Genomic DNA, 16,688 nt, shown 5'->3' with positions numbered 1-16,688 from the left:
GGAGCAGTTTGTTGAAAAGACCCAGGTCCAGACAAGAGTTTCTGCATAACCCAGAAGTACCTACAAAGTCAGCCATTAAAACCTGAGCTGCACAAAAAGCCTTCTCCAGAGAATCAGCAGCAAAGCATCAATTTAGCTCAACCACAGGGCTCAAGTGCTGGTCCCCACAGGAAGTTCCTCCATTTTAGAAGTAAGCAAAAGACAACAAATTAGTTCCAGTGCAGAGTTTAAGTAGTGGGAACAGCGAATAATCCAACACAGAACTGAAAGAAAAAACACAGTACCCACAGAGACAAAGTTTAATATTAACTAGTAAAGTTCTCACTTCACCAAGAACACCTATAAAACCTAGAAGGCCTGGAAGCCCTCTGGGCCCCCAAACCATGGAGGGATGAGAGCCAGGGGCCTCAGCCATACCCCCTTCCACCCACAACCAGCCCAGCAATGACCATCAAGCTGCCGCAGGAAGCACCTTGCCCTCCCAAACCAGGACAATGGGCCCCCCCACAGGGCCTTGGCCACGTCTCCCTCCCCCCACCCCCAACATCTACAGCCAGCCCAGCAATGACCACTGAGCGACAGACAGCAGGAAGCCAGGACAGTGGGAGACTGAGGGCTTCAGCCTCACCCCCCCAACATCTAAAACCAGCCCAGCGATGATCACTGAACCACTGCTGGAAGCTCCCTGGTCTCCCGAGCCAGGGCAGTGGGGAGCCAAGGGCTTCAGCCACACACAGCCCTGACATCTACATTCAGCCCAGAAACAACCAAGCCACCACTGGAAGCCCCCTGGTCTCCCCTGCAGGAATGGGAGGTTCCATGGGCCTCAACCACACTATTTCCTTTCACCCACTCTTTCACCCACCCTATTTCCTTACCCCTTCCTTTCTCCCCCTCCCACCCAGCTGCTCTGCAACAACAACTTAATGTAAAAACAGATGGAGCTGGGGACGAACCTCTCCTCCCACAACCAGGCACACCACTGCTGCCACTGGGCCCATTACTCTTTCAGAGGGAGAGAAGAAATCTAGGGTTATCAGAGGTGGGAGAGGGGAGGGAAAGGGGGATGGGGAGAGATTGGATAAGGGGCACAAAGAATAAGTACAATTTGTAATAATATATATGCTAATAATATTGATTTGATCAACATACATTAATGTTGAACCCAAAAAATGTGTAATCAATTATGATTCAATTAAAAAAAAAAACAAAGACAAATACCACATGATCTCACTGATATGTGGAATCTGAAAGAAAAAAGAAGTGGTTCTCATAGAAGTACAGAGAATAATGGTTACCACTGGCTGGGAGAAATGGTGGACTGACAAGTCCAAAACTATGCTATCTACCTTAAGTGAGTCATTGTACCATATATGCATGTATTGAAACAACACACTGTACCCCACAAATATGTACAAGTAAATGTTAATATTTAAAAAAGAAAAAGAGTAGCCAGTGAATGAAGGTGTTTTTTTAAGAGGCTATACTGTATAGTGTTCCAAATAGGTACTATATTAGTCCATTTGTGTTGCTGTAACAGAATACCTGAGACTGGGTGATTTATAAAGAAAATGAAATTTATTGCTTACAGTTTCTGAGGCTGGGAAGTCCAAAGTCCATCTAGTGGTGGCAACAGTGACCCAGGGGTCTCACATTGCAAGATTGTGGTAGCAGAGAGAGCGAGAAAAGACAGCCTCTCTTCTTTTAAAGCCCTTAGAACCACACCCTCGACCACCATTTTTAATCCATTCACTACTGCATGGTCCCACAATCCATTCACCTCTTCAATCGCTCCACCTTCCAACTACCATAACAGGACTTCCTACCCTCTTAACAGGTACAAGTGGGGGCTGTTTCCAACACATAAAACTTGGGGGGACACAATTCAAGTTTCAGGGAGTTTTGGGGGAACATAATTCAATCCACTACAGGTACTTTTTGCATTTTAGCAAATCCTATAAATATGGAAGAGAAAAGGTGAGGACAGAAGAGAGGAAGACAGGGAGATGGGCAGATACAGATCTACAAGGAAACATTAATACAATTTGTGTAGTGTTATATAGATTGGATGTCCCCCAGCTGAGGCTTAATCCCCACTGTAACTGTTGAGAGTGGGAAATCCTGTTATGGTAATTGAAAGGTGGGGCCTTAAAAGAGGTGATTAGATTGTAGAACCACGCTATAATGAGTGGATTAATAATGGTGGTCAGTGGTATGGTTCTGAGAGCTTTTAAAAGAGTGAATGAGGAGGTTAGTCTCTCTCTGTCCCTGCTCCACTATTTCCTGCCTTGTGAGACCTCTTTGTCACTGTCGCCATCACCAAGACCCAGGTGTGTTCCCTGGACTTTGAACTTCCTAGCCTCCAAAACTGTAAGCAATAAATTTCATTTTCTTACAAATTACCCAGTTCCGTGTATTTTGTTATAAGCAACAGAAATGGACTAATACACGTAGTATGGCAAAAAGATGTATTTATTAAATATCTGCATGTGTCCCCCCCATAACTGATAATACCATTGTTAGGACCGAGTCCCTTAGAGTTATAAAAATAGTGAGCAATGTATAAAATTTTCAACCCTTATATCATCTATGTTGGATGTGCCACATAGATGTCCATAAATAGGTACCTTACAAGTTTGTACTAATACTAAAAAAAGATGCTTAGGTTCAAGATAATGTATGATTAAGTATGAAACAGAGAGAATTGGCATGCATTCTATAGGAATGTAAATGAAAGTATAAGAGAACTGGGCAGGAGGAGTCAGAGAACATTTCAGAGGACTTAGGCTGGCTCTTGAAGAATGGGTACAATTGGATGAGGAACTATTCAGGAGAATGGAATAACACTAGAGGCAACATAGCATGCTTATTAAAAATAACTCCAGAGCATTCATTTCAAGTTTTGACCATGCCACTTATTTACTGTGTCACCTTTGAAAAGTGACTTCTCTGTGCCTCAAGTTTTGTTTTGTTACAAAAATGAAAATAATGTTGTCCGGAATAAATTTAATTAATCCACGTAAAGCACTTAATGAATGGCATAAACTATAATTGTTAGCCACTGTTATTATCATCATCATCATCTTGTTTATAAGGACATTTTGGGATTGTAGTGGAATAGATTGTGTTCACTGGCCAGTAAGTGAACTGGCCTGCTTGGAATATACAGTTCATACTGGGAAACAGTAGAACAATATGTTGAAGAAGTCAGTTGGAGTCAGAGCATGAAGGTCTTGAATTCCAAGCTAAGTAGTAATTATTATTATTTTATTGAAGAGAAAACAAACTCAAAAAAACTATATAGAAATGTCATGAATTACCTTAAGTTTTAAGTAAAAAGCCCAGCATTTGAACTGCCCTCAATGTTTCTGTTTGCTCTATAGGGCTTCTCAGTGAAGGCACTGTTTTAGGAAGATGTACTGCGTAATATCCGTAAGGCCTTAATTTAAGTGATAGCAACAGGAATGGGTAAGAAAGGGACAAGTTCCAAAAATAGATGGAATTGAACTAGATGATCTTTTAGTGTCTTTCTAGCCCTAACATAACTGTTGGCTTTCTTACTTACCCCTCTAGGTTTAGAAAGCAAATCTTTGCATCATTCGATCTACTTTATATTTTTTTTGTTTTCTGAATTTATATGTTTTTCTCATGTGCTCTTCTACAGGTTTTAGATGGAGCAGGATTAGATATTGATTTCCATCTTGCCTCTCCAGAAGGCAAAACCTTAGTTTTTGAACAAAGAAAATCAGACGGAGTTCACACGTAAGTAATCTTTTTGTTGAGTTTTTTTAGCTAAATAATACCAGTGCGCTATCTGCAGGGCAGGGAAATTTAGAACATTTGATACTAAATATCAGTATGAGGTAATTCCATATTGACTTTAAACAGTCTTTGATAATGGGTCATCTTATAAACTAAAACATCTTCCATTAACCCTTTTCTTTTTGTTGAGGCATGTTGTTTTGATCCTGACTAAATTTTTCCTTTGCTTTAGTTAAATCAATTATTATTCCCTAGGTATTACATTCAGTCTATTGTGGCATTTTAAACTTGCCTTTCTGGCTAGCACAGGCTTTCCATTTTAACTAAAAGCTACTGTGCCAGGTATGTGTCTTAAAGTTTTTTGACCTGCTGGCTGTATCAGTTTTGTCCATAGTTTTCTTTCTTAAAACAACAGTACAAGGGCTCACAGTTGGTTTACAGCTTGGTGCTGATAACACCAAGGTCCAGTTCCAATCCCTATACCAGCCCACCACCAAAAACACCCCACAACAGTACAGTAGATCTGTGTGTGTGTAAATTGCGGTATTTTTGTTTTGGTTTTGTTTTTTTAATTCAAACCTCACTCATTTTAGATAATTAGAAGGCCTAAAAGTAAAAGACCTGACCAAAGGAAACCATATAGAAATAAAATACTATATCTCTTTGAGTTCAGAGTTTGATAAAGACCATATATTCTCTCGTTACATCTCATTTTCCTCTTTTCATATCTCACTGGTATGTTTCCCTGTCCTGTTCTATTATTTTACTACAGCATTTTCTTTAGTCAGTATTGTTACTATGTTAAAACTAAACTGTGAGTTTAGGAAGAGGAAGAGTGAATACGGAGTATGTAATATTTGCCATAAACTAGGATTGCTATGTTATATGCTTCTAAATTAATCTTTCCAACCCACTATGAGATAGATTCTTTGATTCCCAATTCCCATTTTTCAGACAAGGAGGCTCAGAGAAGTTAAATAAGTCTGCAGGAATACACATACAGGGTGGAGACAGGATGAACCAAAACTCTTGCTTTCTACCATATGATGCTTAGAACATCCCTGGCACATAGCACTATTGTAAGTACTAGCTATTGTTATAATTATTTGTCTTTGTTAACCAAAGTGACTGGCCCATAGTTGATACTCAGTAAACACTGAATACATGTATAAATGAAAGAGAGGGGAAAATGTGTCAACCATAATTTTTTAAGAAAATCATTTAAAATGCTTTTTTAATGGCATTTTACCTATGCAGGGCTCAGAAAAATATTTGCATAAACTATTAATACATAGAGAAATAGTCATTGTAAAAGTCAGTTTAGATTGATATTTGTGGAATTAACTGTTTTTTCTTTAATAGGTGTATGAACAAAAATTTAAAATGTATGTAGCTCTTCTTTGTTTCAGAATATAAAAAATGTACAAAGTTTGCCAATTCTTATTTCTCCCCAATTATTTGCTCTCCTTTTGAGATAAATTAAAATTAACTGTTAGTGGAAAAAGGTACCTAATTGTTTTCTTGCATAAAATTACCTCTCATTAAACCATTAGGATAAAAGAATTGTTTATAAAGTTCACATTTATTACACACTTTTGATGTGCTAGGCCAGCGTTCTAAGTACTTTTCATGTATTAATTTTTTTATTCTTCACTATAATCCTGAGGTACATAATAATAATTTTACTAATGAGGAAACAGACATAGAACAGTTAGTTAAGTTGTTGAAGGTTACACAACTGGTGAACAGCAAAGCCAGGATCTTAACCTAGGCAGTTCAACTCACTCTTTAATCACTACACCAAATTTACAAATCTACTTTCTAAGAATTAGATTTAAACAAAACTTTTATCTTTAGCTACATTAATTTTGTGAAGGCAACAAAAATTTCAGTATGACACTGAAATAGGTTTTTCCTTAAATAATCTTTGAAACAAATATTGTCCTTCTAGTAGTCAGGGTTAGTAAAAATGTCTCCAAAGAGAGCACTAAAGAGCTTGAATAATATCTATTTGTCTAGCACTGCCTGGAATGAAGAGTTACACATAAATGCATTTTCCTAGACTAGTGAATTAATATTACCCTAATGAACACCAGAACTTACACATCTTTGACTATTTAGGCTCTCTTTGTTCTACTTGAAAGGAAATTTTACTTTATGCATTCTTATTTGGATAATACTTTACATCATTTTTAGCAATAAAATTCCTTTCTACTAAAAGCAGTCGACACGGACTCAGAAAGATATTAATATAAGAATGACTGTAAAGTGTTAAGGCATTTTTATTTTTTATATGCATGCTGAAACTCTTATATCTGAATCAGTGTTTCTCAACTTCTTTTCATTTTTACCTTCTTCCTCTCCTTGGAACTTTTGTAGACATTATTTTTCTAGTCATCCCTCCATGAAATTTTAATACCACAAATATACTGCATTTCCACTTCTGTACTATATGTATATCTGTGCTTAAAAAAAAGAGTACAGTGTTTATTCTCTTTACTCAATGCAGGGTTAAGAATGACTAAAGCTGAATTAATAAAATTAAGACTAAAGTTAAAACCCAAATTAAAAATTAAAAAGCTGTTAACATTAAATTTAACTTTATAACTATTTTCTGAGTAACTTTTAATGCAATTTATGTGTTTATATATAGTATCAATTATATATGCAAAGTAACAATTTATATAAATACATAAGAATAGCAATGTAATTAAAATTTTTTAAATCATTCAAATTATTTTTCCAATAAAAGTAAAATGATTGAAAAATTACCTTAATTTCATTCTTTGTTGCTGTTATTGTTGTCTAAGAGGAGGAGAAGGAACACAAGGGTGCCAACCCATCATTAATTCCTTAAAAATGATTTTTAGTGAAATTAACTTTAAAGTTTAGCTTGATATGGTGCACTAATTTTAACTAGCTACTAGTCATTCAGATATTGTTGAAATTTTTTCAGCACTTGGCATAATTAATGATGGGTTGAATTACCTTTGTAGAATTAAATAATAAGGGCTGAGCCCGTGGCGCACTCGGTAGCGCGCTGCACTAGCAGTGCGGTGACGCTCCCGCCGCGGGTTCGGATCCTATATAGGAATGACCGGTGCACTCCCTGGCTGAGTGCTGGTCACGAAAAAAAAAAAAAAAAAAAGAATTAAATAATAAAATATAGTTTATTTAATTCTTCAAAAAGCATTGAAGATCAGACATAAACATCCACAAGGAGCCAGTGACGGTCAGTAGGGCATGTTGCAAGCCACCTCTTGCAATACGACTTCAAGATCAATGAATCAATCAAAAGTCCTCCAGTCACAGCTATCAATTTACCATTGTTTAGTAGCATTGTTCTTGCATATATTTTGTGTCTTCCATGAACTTGTGCTGCTTGTGAGATACCCAAGAAAATCCAATGAGAGAAATCTATTTCTAGGTAACAAGATTTTGTCAGGTAGGATAGAGCTTTGGAGGGCCACAAACCATTATAATATCTTAAGAATTTTTCTCTCCTTTCTGAGCAATACCACCCCCATTGAGAATGCTTGGTCTAAGTGAATGCTGTCCTTCAGAATAGACATGTTTACTAGTTATAGTTACTGTCACAGTGACTCTGATACATTAATCAGAATATGATGGAAGGTTTCCTTAGGAAATGCCCCACATCTGGGCATTTAATAATACTTAATATTCATGTCATTTGGGGTTTTGTTTGTTTTGGTTTTGGCAGCTTGCTGGTACAGGGATCTGAACCATTTACCTTGGTGTTACCAACACTGAGCTCTAACCAGCTGAGCTAACCAGCCAGCCCCTATTTTTTTCTTTTTAAAATTGCTTCCCACTGTATTCACCAGTGTTTGCTCAGGCTCCTTCCAGAGGTTAAATACACCCTCAAAAGACAAAGGTTTGTCATAATTGAGGAGACTGCAAAGAATGCAGATATGCCTAAGCGTATTCTAGAAAGATGAATTGAGAGTCAGAAAACCAAGCTTCATCTGTGCCAATAACAGACTGTATGATCATGGGCAAGCATCTTAACCTGCTTGAACCTCATTTTACTTACCTTGAAAAAACCAATTTTGCCTACTTCCAAATGTAATTTGGAAGGATTAAAAGAGATAAAATAGGTGAAAATAAGTGTGTAAATTAGGAAGGGGTATTACAAGTATTGGCTATTACCATTTGTAGTATATATGTTAAAATCCATTCACAGTACTATATATCTTTTATGCTTAAACAAAAACAATAAGTTGGAAATAAGAAAAAAGAAGATGAAGACTGCCTTAAAAGATAGGAATCACATATTGTATTCAGAAGGATATAGAAAATACAAGCCTCCTGAAAATCTAGTGATCCAGTGCATTGGAAATAAGAACTTCAAAGTCATTTATACCAACCTTCCATGAATAGTCACAACAAAAAGTTTGAACTGTGTTTTTATAGTGTGAGCCGTTAAAAAAAGTGAAAAGTCAAGTCAGTAATCATTACATGGCAATACATCATAAATAAAAGTGAATTGGTGGAAAATAGAGATACCAGTGATTGGAGAGAGGCAAAACAGTAGGATCTAAAGATTTTTAAATGGATATTGTGTTGATAAAGGTAGTGAATCTAAAAGGGCATGCCCAAAAAGAAAACAATGTTCTCAGTGATCTCAGGTTGGAGCAAAAGAACAATTCAGGTTTTCTTTGCTGAACTGAATATGTGGCATTGGCAGGAAAGGCACATTTGATGTAAGAAAGATTTGTTTTTGCAATGTCAGCTCATACCCCCATGTCACCTCATATTCCCTCTCCCCAGTTTTTTGTAGCTTGGCCCTTGGGTCCTTGGGTCACATAAAGAAGATAGAAATCTGCCTAGATGGTAGATTGTGTGCGCAATGCTACATATGGTATACACACACAATGTCTCTTTTTTTAAATTTAATACTTTACAATTCCTTCTTGGTTTCTTGAATCTCATTGCCTTCACACGTATTCACTCCAAGGCAGTGCTGAGGGCATAATCTGGAAAGTTGGAAGGAAGTTTGCCCCAGTTTTAGGCCTTGAGTTTCGGTAAGCTCTCAGCATCCTTTGATAAGTGACACTTGCCCCCAAACTCACAGGTTTCACTGAAGATCTTGACATGAAAAGTATAGCTTGGATCCTCCCTGTGGCAAGCATGACTGCATAATGCTTCATGTCATCCAAAGGGAAATATAGACAAGATATTCCAAGACAAAAGTAAATGCAAGTTAACATCCACTTTAAAAAAGATGAAATTCAAGATTTTAGAGGGCTATAACAACCTAATGCTGTACTACAAAGGATAAGGAATACTAACCCAGAGCAACTCTGACTCCAGACCCTCACTGCAAATCCAGTGGAAGCCACCTTCAAGAAACTGAATAGAAGTGAGTTGTAAACAGTTTAAAATGCAGAGAGGTTTAGAAGTCAGCTCATCTTAGTAAATAGGAAACTAGCCATATCAAAACCTTTATTAGAAGTATCATTAGAATAAGAAAATTGATTTTTTTGTGGGACAAGATTAATTCATTTAAATGGGAGGCTGCTATCCAGTTTGGGGATCTGAACCTTTGACCTTGGTGTTACAACACTGCACTCTAAACAACTGAGCTAACCAACCAGCCCTATATGAATTTTTATAAAAGATTCTTAGTAGTTTATAATTGCTCTGTGACTGAATAAAAGACCATATATAAACGTACTTCAAAAAATTCATGGATTCATATTATCTTTCAATTCTATTATTCCACTAACTTTTTGAAGCACCGTCATATGTATTTATCATCTTAATCAGTAGTTCTCATAGGGTAATTTTATAAACTTGGTACACTTACAAGAGTGTTTTAGTTGGTTTTTGACCAGTTTCTTAAAGTGTTAATAGTCTCTTGTGAAATAATTAACTGAATTATTACAAGTATTGGCTACTACCTGAAGTGCCTGAAGGACAGGCACTTCATTGATATATTATAAAAATGTAGAACAGTTTTGCCATTCATTCAAGGAAGTGGTGTTTGTTTCTTTGTTTGGGGCCAGCAGTAGTAAATGTCATTAGCCTGTGGAATGTTTGGCTTGTTAAAGTTTCTTTCCACAAAAAATCATTAGAAAACTACTTTGCTAGATTACTCGTGCCCAGGCCAATTATCTTGAATGTGAAATTAATGAGACCAAGATCATAAGTTCACTTTAGATGTGATTGGCATTTATTCAGTAAAGGTAATGCCACTTAGAGTAAAGCTCTGGTTGTTGCCACAGACCTTTGTAAATTGTATTAGGAAGATGTACTTAATCAGTATGAGGCCCGGAAGAAAGCACTTAGAACAGTCCATCACTGCTTTTGAAAACAAAACTCAATTTACAGATTAATCTCAGTTGAAGGGTAGATTGGTGGTCATACTTGAATATGAATTGAACTTAGAATAAAATTATTTATAATAATTTATAAATATTAAAGTTTATTATGAGTTATCTAGGTTTTTAATCATATTCTTTTCCAAGAATTAGATCATTTACCATAATTTACTGAGTAAATGCCAGGCACATCTAAGTTGCAAGTACTTGATTGTATGTATTTTCAGACTGCCTCTTTCCTATGAAATCTTAGATTATCTTTCAATACTAAGAAATCTGTGGGTAAGCTGTCCAATTATTATAAATCATGTGTTTTCTTCTTTTTACCTTTAGTTGTTTTTCCTTTGATCCCAAATAGAAGTACAGATAACTAAAGACATGTACTTTTTTTGATACAGTATAGAGACTGAAGTTGGTGACTACATGTTCTGCTTTGATAATACATTCAGCACCATTTCTGAGAAGGTGATTTTCTTTGAATTAATCCTGGATAATATGGGAGAACAAGCACAAGAACAGGAAGACTGGAAGAAATATATTACTGGCACAGATATGTTGGATATGAAACTAGAAGACATCCTGGTGAGTATGGTCATAAAATAAAAATTATTTACATCAAGAAGCCTTACATTGAACTAAGCATTTTATTCATATTATCCAGGAAAATCTGTTTCTAGTATTTCTTACTTTTGCCATACTTTGACAACATTTCAAATTTCAACTTAATTTTACCTTATACTTATAAAGCCTTTTATGGTCTTCAAATTACTTATCTTACCAGGACCCTATTATAAAAAGTTTTTTTCAGAAGATGTGCAACTTAGAGTGCTCTTGGTAAGCTTGTTTTTTAAATGTGTTATTGTAACATTTTTGTATTATAGATACAAAAGTTTGATTATACAGTATGCACATATAAAAACGTATTTTTTAAATTTCACTACTACTTTGTGAGATAAAAACATTGGATTTTTGCTAGATACTAAATTGACGAGACTAACATTCAAAGAAGAAAATATTATAACAGTGTATTATCTAATAGGTAAATACCTAAAAGGTTATCATCAATTGGGTTTTTAAAAAACTTTAAATGCATGTAAAATTCCTGGCTCTATGCCACTGTTTCCATATTACCTATTTTCAGTTCACAGTAGCTTTGTTCCTTTGTTAAACAGCTATTTATAAACAGTAATTTAAACATACTAGGAGAACTATTATAAAACCTTACAGAGGAGACTCTTTAGGTAATGTAAACAGTACTTGTCCCTTACTTGAATTGTGCACCTATCTTAAAATTGTGGTTGGATAAAAAAACTTGAAGCAGTTTTAAATTAACTTAAAATTTCTGAGCACTCTTTTATAATAAAATTATTTTATCTATCTCCAGGAATCCATCAACAGCATCAAGTCCAGACTAAGCAAAAGTGGTCATATCCAAACTCTGCTAAGAGCATTTGAAGCTCGTGATCGAAACATACAAGAAAGCAACTTTGATAGAGTCAATTTCTGGTCTATGGTTAATTTAGTGGTCATGGTGGTGGTGTCAGCCATTCAAGTTTATATGCTGAAGAGTCTATTTGAAGATAAGAGGAAAAGTAGAACTTAAACTCCAAACTAGAATACTTAACATTGAAGTAAGAGGCAGAAAAAGGCAATAAACTGTTACAGTCAGGACCATTAATAGTCTTTTCCAAAATGTTTCCAGGCATTATCATAAGTGTGAAACAGGTATAATTTTAATGTGAAAGGAAAGTCTTCACTCTGCAAGTAATATTATTGATCCTGATGTACTTAAGTAAATAACAGGAATATTTTGCAGAATATAGGTTTAATTGAATGAAGCCATATTAATAACTGGAAAATTTGTGACTGTCACAGATTTAAATAAATGAACATTGGGCCTAATGAAACATCAAAAGTCTGTTTTTAAAAGTTTCTGTTGCCCAGAAGTTTCTTTATAAATGTGGCAATTACAAATTAATTGTAGAAGTTTTCAATATATTGTTATAAATCTGAGAATTATCCAAATATGGATTGAATATATCTTAGAAGAAAAAGGCTCAGCTTTTCTCTATGTATATATCATTTCTCTTTTAACATAAACAGAAGCATAGCTTCGAAATACAGTAAGGTTTGAGATTTTTATAACCAAATATATATCAATGTAAAATATTAACAAAAGGTATTAGTTTTATATACTTAGCCTATATTCCCAAAAGCTGACATTTTGATAATTCTTAAAAATGCAAAGTTATACTTTCCTCATTAGAGGTAGGACACATTTTCTCCTTGCAGTGAAGAATATAGAAAGGTTGCTCAATCTAGATAAGGACACATTCTGTCTAGCCTTTAACTGAGGTATAGGATTTAAAAATTAAATGTGAGGTAAAATAAGTTTATTTTTATAATATCTGTCAATGGTGTTATATTAATTTTAATATGATTACTGACTTGGATAATACATTATTACCAGCAGTTGTGAAGGAAATATTGCTAAAAGAATCTGGTCTCGGCCTCACATAAATATCTCCTTTTCTGAGTTCTCAAAATTATCAGAACAATAACAAAGAACTTAGGTAAACTTGAGAATACTTGATCCAAAATAAAGTTCACTTAAATAGAACTATAAATAAGTATCTGGAATCTGATTGGCTTATCATGATATCCCAGTTCTAATATAAATCATAAGATTAATTTCCAGTTAACTGGAAGAAACTGTATTTGCTTACTGGTTTTATTTTTTTACAATTATTCTGTTTTGAATTATCTTTTGTAAGTATTCAGGTACATATTATGAAATGTAAGTCCTACTGTAAGGTTTAGCACTGGGTGTAATTATTTATTACAGTTTTTATTGTAACTTTCATAAAATGACCTTTTTGATCACTTTATTTATTGACATTTTAGTAAGGATTGGAAACACACAGAGATCCAAGTTATAAACACCCAATATATGAATAACCCATATATACATAAAAAGTCTATCATCCTAGCTTATCGCAGTCTATGGAGTCTAACTCAAGTATTAGTAATTTAATTTCATCGTGAATAAATATTGTTTATGACAAATATATTGTGAGTTAGAAAAAAATCAACTTAAAAATTTGGGTATAGTACCCATCTATAAGTTAGTACTGCTGGAATTCCTGATAAGCAATAATGATATCCAGGGAGAGTGATTTCACTTAAAATTTACACTCAGTGGCAGAGAAAGATGTGTTTTCCCCTCCTTAGGCCCTTTGGAGAAGAATAGAAACTTAGATTTCCCTACTCTGAGGCTTTTAAAAAATGAGATAAATGCCACATTGATCCATTACCTTAACTGGCCAAGTAAACGCTTCAGATGTCCAGGAGTAGCTCCTGTAACACTTGCAGAACAAGGGCCAATATGATCATTGCCTAAGAAGAGCCTTCCCATTTCCCCTGTTAAATTCATAATGAGAAGCAAACTTTCAGTACCATAACTAATAAAGCAGGGTATAGCTATAAACTACTGCATCTTTGCTATTTAAAACTGTGATTAAAAATTCTACCTCTTCTGTATGGCTGTTATTGTACTCTGATTCCTTACCTAACACTGAATTTGTTTATCATCTTCTGCATATGTAATTTGTGCCACTAATTTTAAGCCTATTAACTTCTTGCCATATAAAAATAATAAAGGCTTTATTTGGAAAACAAAGAATTTAGGAATAATAATGACAGTTTTATTTCTATACACACAAAGTGAGATATTTAAGAAGCATGTTACCTGAATTAACCATGTGACCTGAATTTTTTAAATTAATTTTTAAAAATTGTAAACAAAGGACAAAAATCCTTAATTTTTTTTTTTTAAAGATGACTGGGTAAGGGGATCCAAACCCTTGACTTGGTGTTGTCAGCACCACGCTCTCCCAAGTGAGCTAACTGGCCATCCTTATATAGGGATCCGAACCAGTGGCCTTGGTGTTATTAGCACCACACTCTCCCAAGTGAGCCACGGGCCAGCCCTAAAAATCCTTAATATTTCTAAAGGTATATTGTTTATCTGATTCATAAGGTTTTTTAATGTCACTATTCCATTTCTAAATTTAAATTATGCTAAAACAGAGTAAGCTATTTATCATTTAACAGCTTATCTTGTCTTTGGCTTTTAATTACGTAAACTTTTAAAATAATACAATATTTAACTAAGGCCTAGAGTTCACTCTGATTTGCATTTGGATCGTTAATGATGTGCTATTCTTTCATGTGAATGTCAAGACATGGCAGGTAAATGTTTGAAAAATAGCATTAAATAAATTACCAATTGAAATGTAATTGTATGTTAAGTATATTTATCCTGCTTAAACATTACGATGTCTTAAAATAGACAGAAACCGAATACCTATAATTGTATGCCTCTTTCAAATTTTAAAAGAAATTGATTCAGCATGTAATGATTTTTCCTCTGTAGTGTAATAATGAACAATAGTGTTGCTCAAATTGCTTTATACTTATGAACAGACATCCATCTTAAATGAGCAACATATTAGAAGTACTAGACTGATAAAGAAAATCTTATCTACCACTCATTGTAAATGCTGTCTGTTCCTTAAAGCCTTTCTTAATCTCAATCTTAGTTAAATATGCTCTCCTCTCCCATTTTGAAAACCCATAGTTGTCTGCACCTTTTATCATATATCATTCTACTTTGCATTGGAGTTCTGTTTATATATGTACTTACTCATCTGTTGCCTAAACATGTATTGTACCTAAAAGGTGCTCAAAACATATAGAGACAAAGATCATCAGTTTGAAAGCTTGGAATGCTAAATAAGCACCCAGGGAGCTTATCCACTCATCTTTCCCAACCCAAAAGTTGATTCTTTAAGTCTGTAACAGGGCTCTGGAATCTTAATTTTTAACTAACACAATATGGAATTAAGTCAATTATCCTTGGACCATTTACTAGCTAATGATTTTGGCAAATCAGAACTCCTTTGAGCCTAATCATTTGTAGAAATACTTTAAGTAACATCTTTAAAGTTGTTAAAATAGCATATAAAAAAGTAAAGTAAAATGCTTGGTGTAGGTTGGCATATTATTTATTGGTCATTTCCTTCATACCATGTAGACAAGCCACTCTTCCCCCACAAGCTGGTAGAAATCCTTAGGCACCTTTCTACTTCTACAATCCCATCACTTTCAGGTATCTGGAATTCTGGAAGGCACAGATTAAAGAATCCAGACCTAGGATGATGTTCTAAAGGAAGGGAACATCAAGGTGGACTCTGGATCACTGCATCTGAAAGAAAAAGGCAAGAAAATTCAGGGCAGGGAAAAAACCCTGGAGATCTTCACTGACCATGAATCAACAGCCTAATAATGTGACAACTAACAACAAAAACCTTGCCATTTTATTGCTTGAGTTTTTGTTTCTGTTTTAACAGGCTTAGATTTATTAGTATGCCTTCTATAGTGGATTAAGAGGAAATAGGGAAGCAGTAAAATGAATAGTGAGAATCAGTTGCACAACACTGATAAGTACTCCCTCATAAAGAAAGATACTACTCCCTCTGGAAATTTTTAAGGAACAATAATGATTAACAGTTGTAAAAGGGATTATTTCTCCATCCAATATCAATTTGGAGGCTGGACTAAACCTAACCTCGCTACTCTTAATTTCAATTCTTAAAGGACTAGTGATGCCATTTGTAGGAGAAAGCTCAAAGAAGAGACCAGAGCTTCAAAAGATACACTTTAGAGTTGTTTTGTGAGCATGCAAGAGAAATTGGGCATTGATACTGAGATATAAAATAATAAAGCCACTCAAGAAAATATTCTCGGCAGTTTCTTATAAAATTAAACATGCACTTAACATACAATGCAGCATTTGTGCTCTCGGGTCTTTATCCCTGAGAAATGAAAACTTAAGTTTAAATAAAAACCTGTACACAAATGTACACTGCAGCTTAATTTGTAACAGCTGAAAACTTTAAACAACCCAAATGTCCTTCAACAAGTGAACAGTTAAACTTTAGTATATCCATCATGGAATACTATGCATCAACAGAAATAAATAAACTATTGATTTATGCAACAATTTGGATGGATCTCAAGAGAATTATGCTTAGTGAAAAAAGCACTCTTAAAAGTTTACCCGCTGTATGACTCTGCTTATATAACATTCTTGAAATAACAAAAATTATAGAGATGGGAAACAGACTGGTGGTTGCCAGGTGTTAGGGATGGTGTGAAAAAGGAAAATGTGGCCGTAAAGCGAGTCTTGTGGTAGAACAGTTCTGTATCTTGATTGTGGTGGTTACACAAATATACATATGATAAAACTGCATATAACTATAGAGACACAAATGAATCTGTAATTATTTCAAAATAAAAATGTAAAACAAAAATGTTGGGGCAGAAGTATTTTATAGCTGAAACAGACATTAGTGTGTTGGTTTGTATGTATTTATGAATGATAAAATAATTTAACTTCATAATAAGGAAAAGCAAAATAATCTTAGTGGAAAACTGTCATTTTAGGTACTAGTTCAATCCTTAAGATTTTAGTTGTTATAAGTAGAAAGGTGAAATACTGTATTCTTCAGGGTGCTTAAG

General features: G+C 34.6%; 1 protein-coding gene across 1 annotated transcript in view; it reads left to right on the top strand.

Moving 5' to 3' along the window:
- Positions 1-16,480, top strand: part of TMED5 (transmembrane p24 trafficking protein 5) — a 31,593-nt gene extending 15,113 nt beyond the window's left edge. Inside the window, exons 2-4 of the mRNA XM_063105408.1 lie at positions 3,665-3,762; positions 10,505-10,688; positions 11,491-16,480. Coding sequence (XP_062961478.1) covers positions 3,665-3,762; positions 10,505-10,688; positions 11,491-11,709 — 501 coding nt within the window. The 3' untranslated portion in view covers positions 11,710-16,480. The remainder of the gene's footprint in view (positions 1-3,664; positions 3,763-10,504; positions 10,689-11,490) is intronic.
- The last annotated feature ends 208 nt before the right edge of the window (positions 16,481-16,688 follow it).

Source organism: Cynocephalus volans, chromosome 8, assembly GCF_027409185.1.
Source record: "Cynocephalus volans isolate mCynVol1 chromosome 8, mCynVol1.pri, whole genome shotgun sequence".
In the NCBI taxonomy this organism is placed as follows: Eukaryota; Metazoa; Chordata; class Mammalia; order Dermoptera; family Cynocephalidae; genus Cynocephalus; species Cynocephalus volans.
This window is presented reverse-complemented; position numbering and strand designations above follow the sequence as displayed.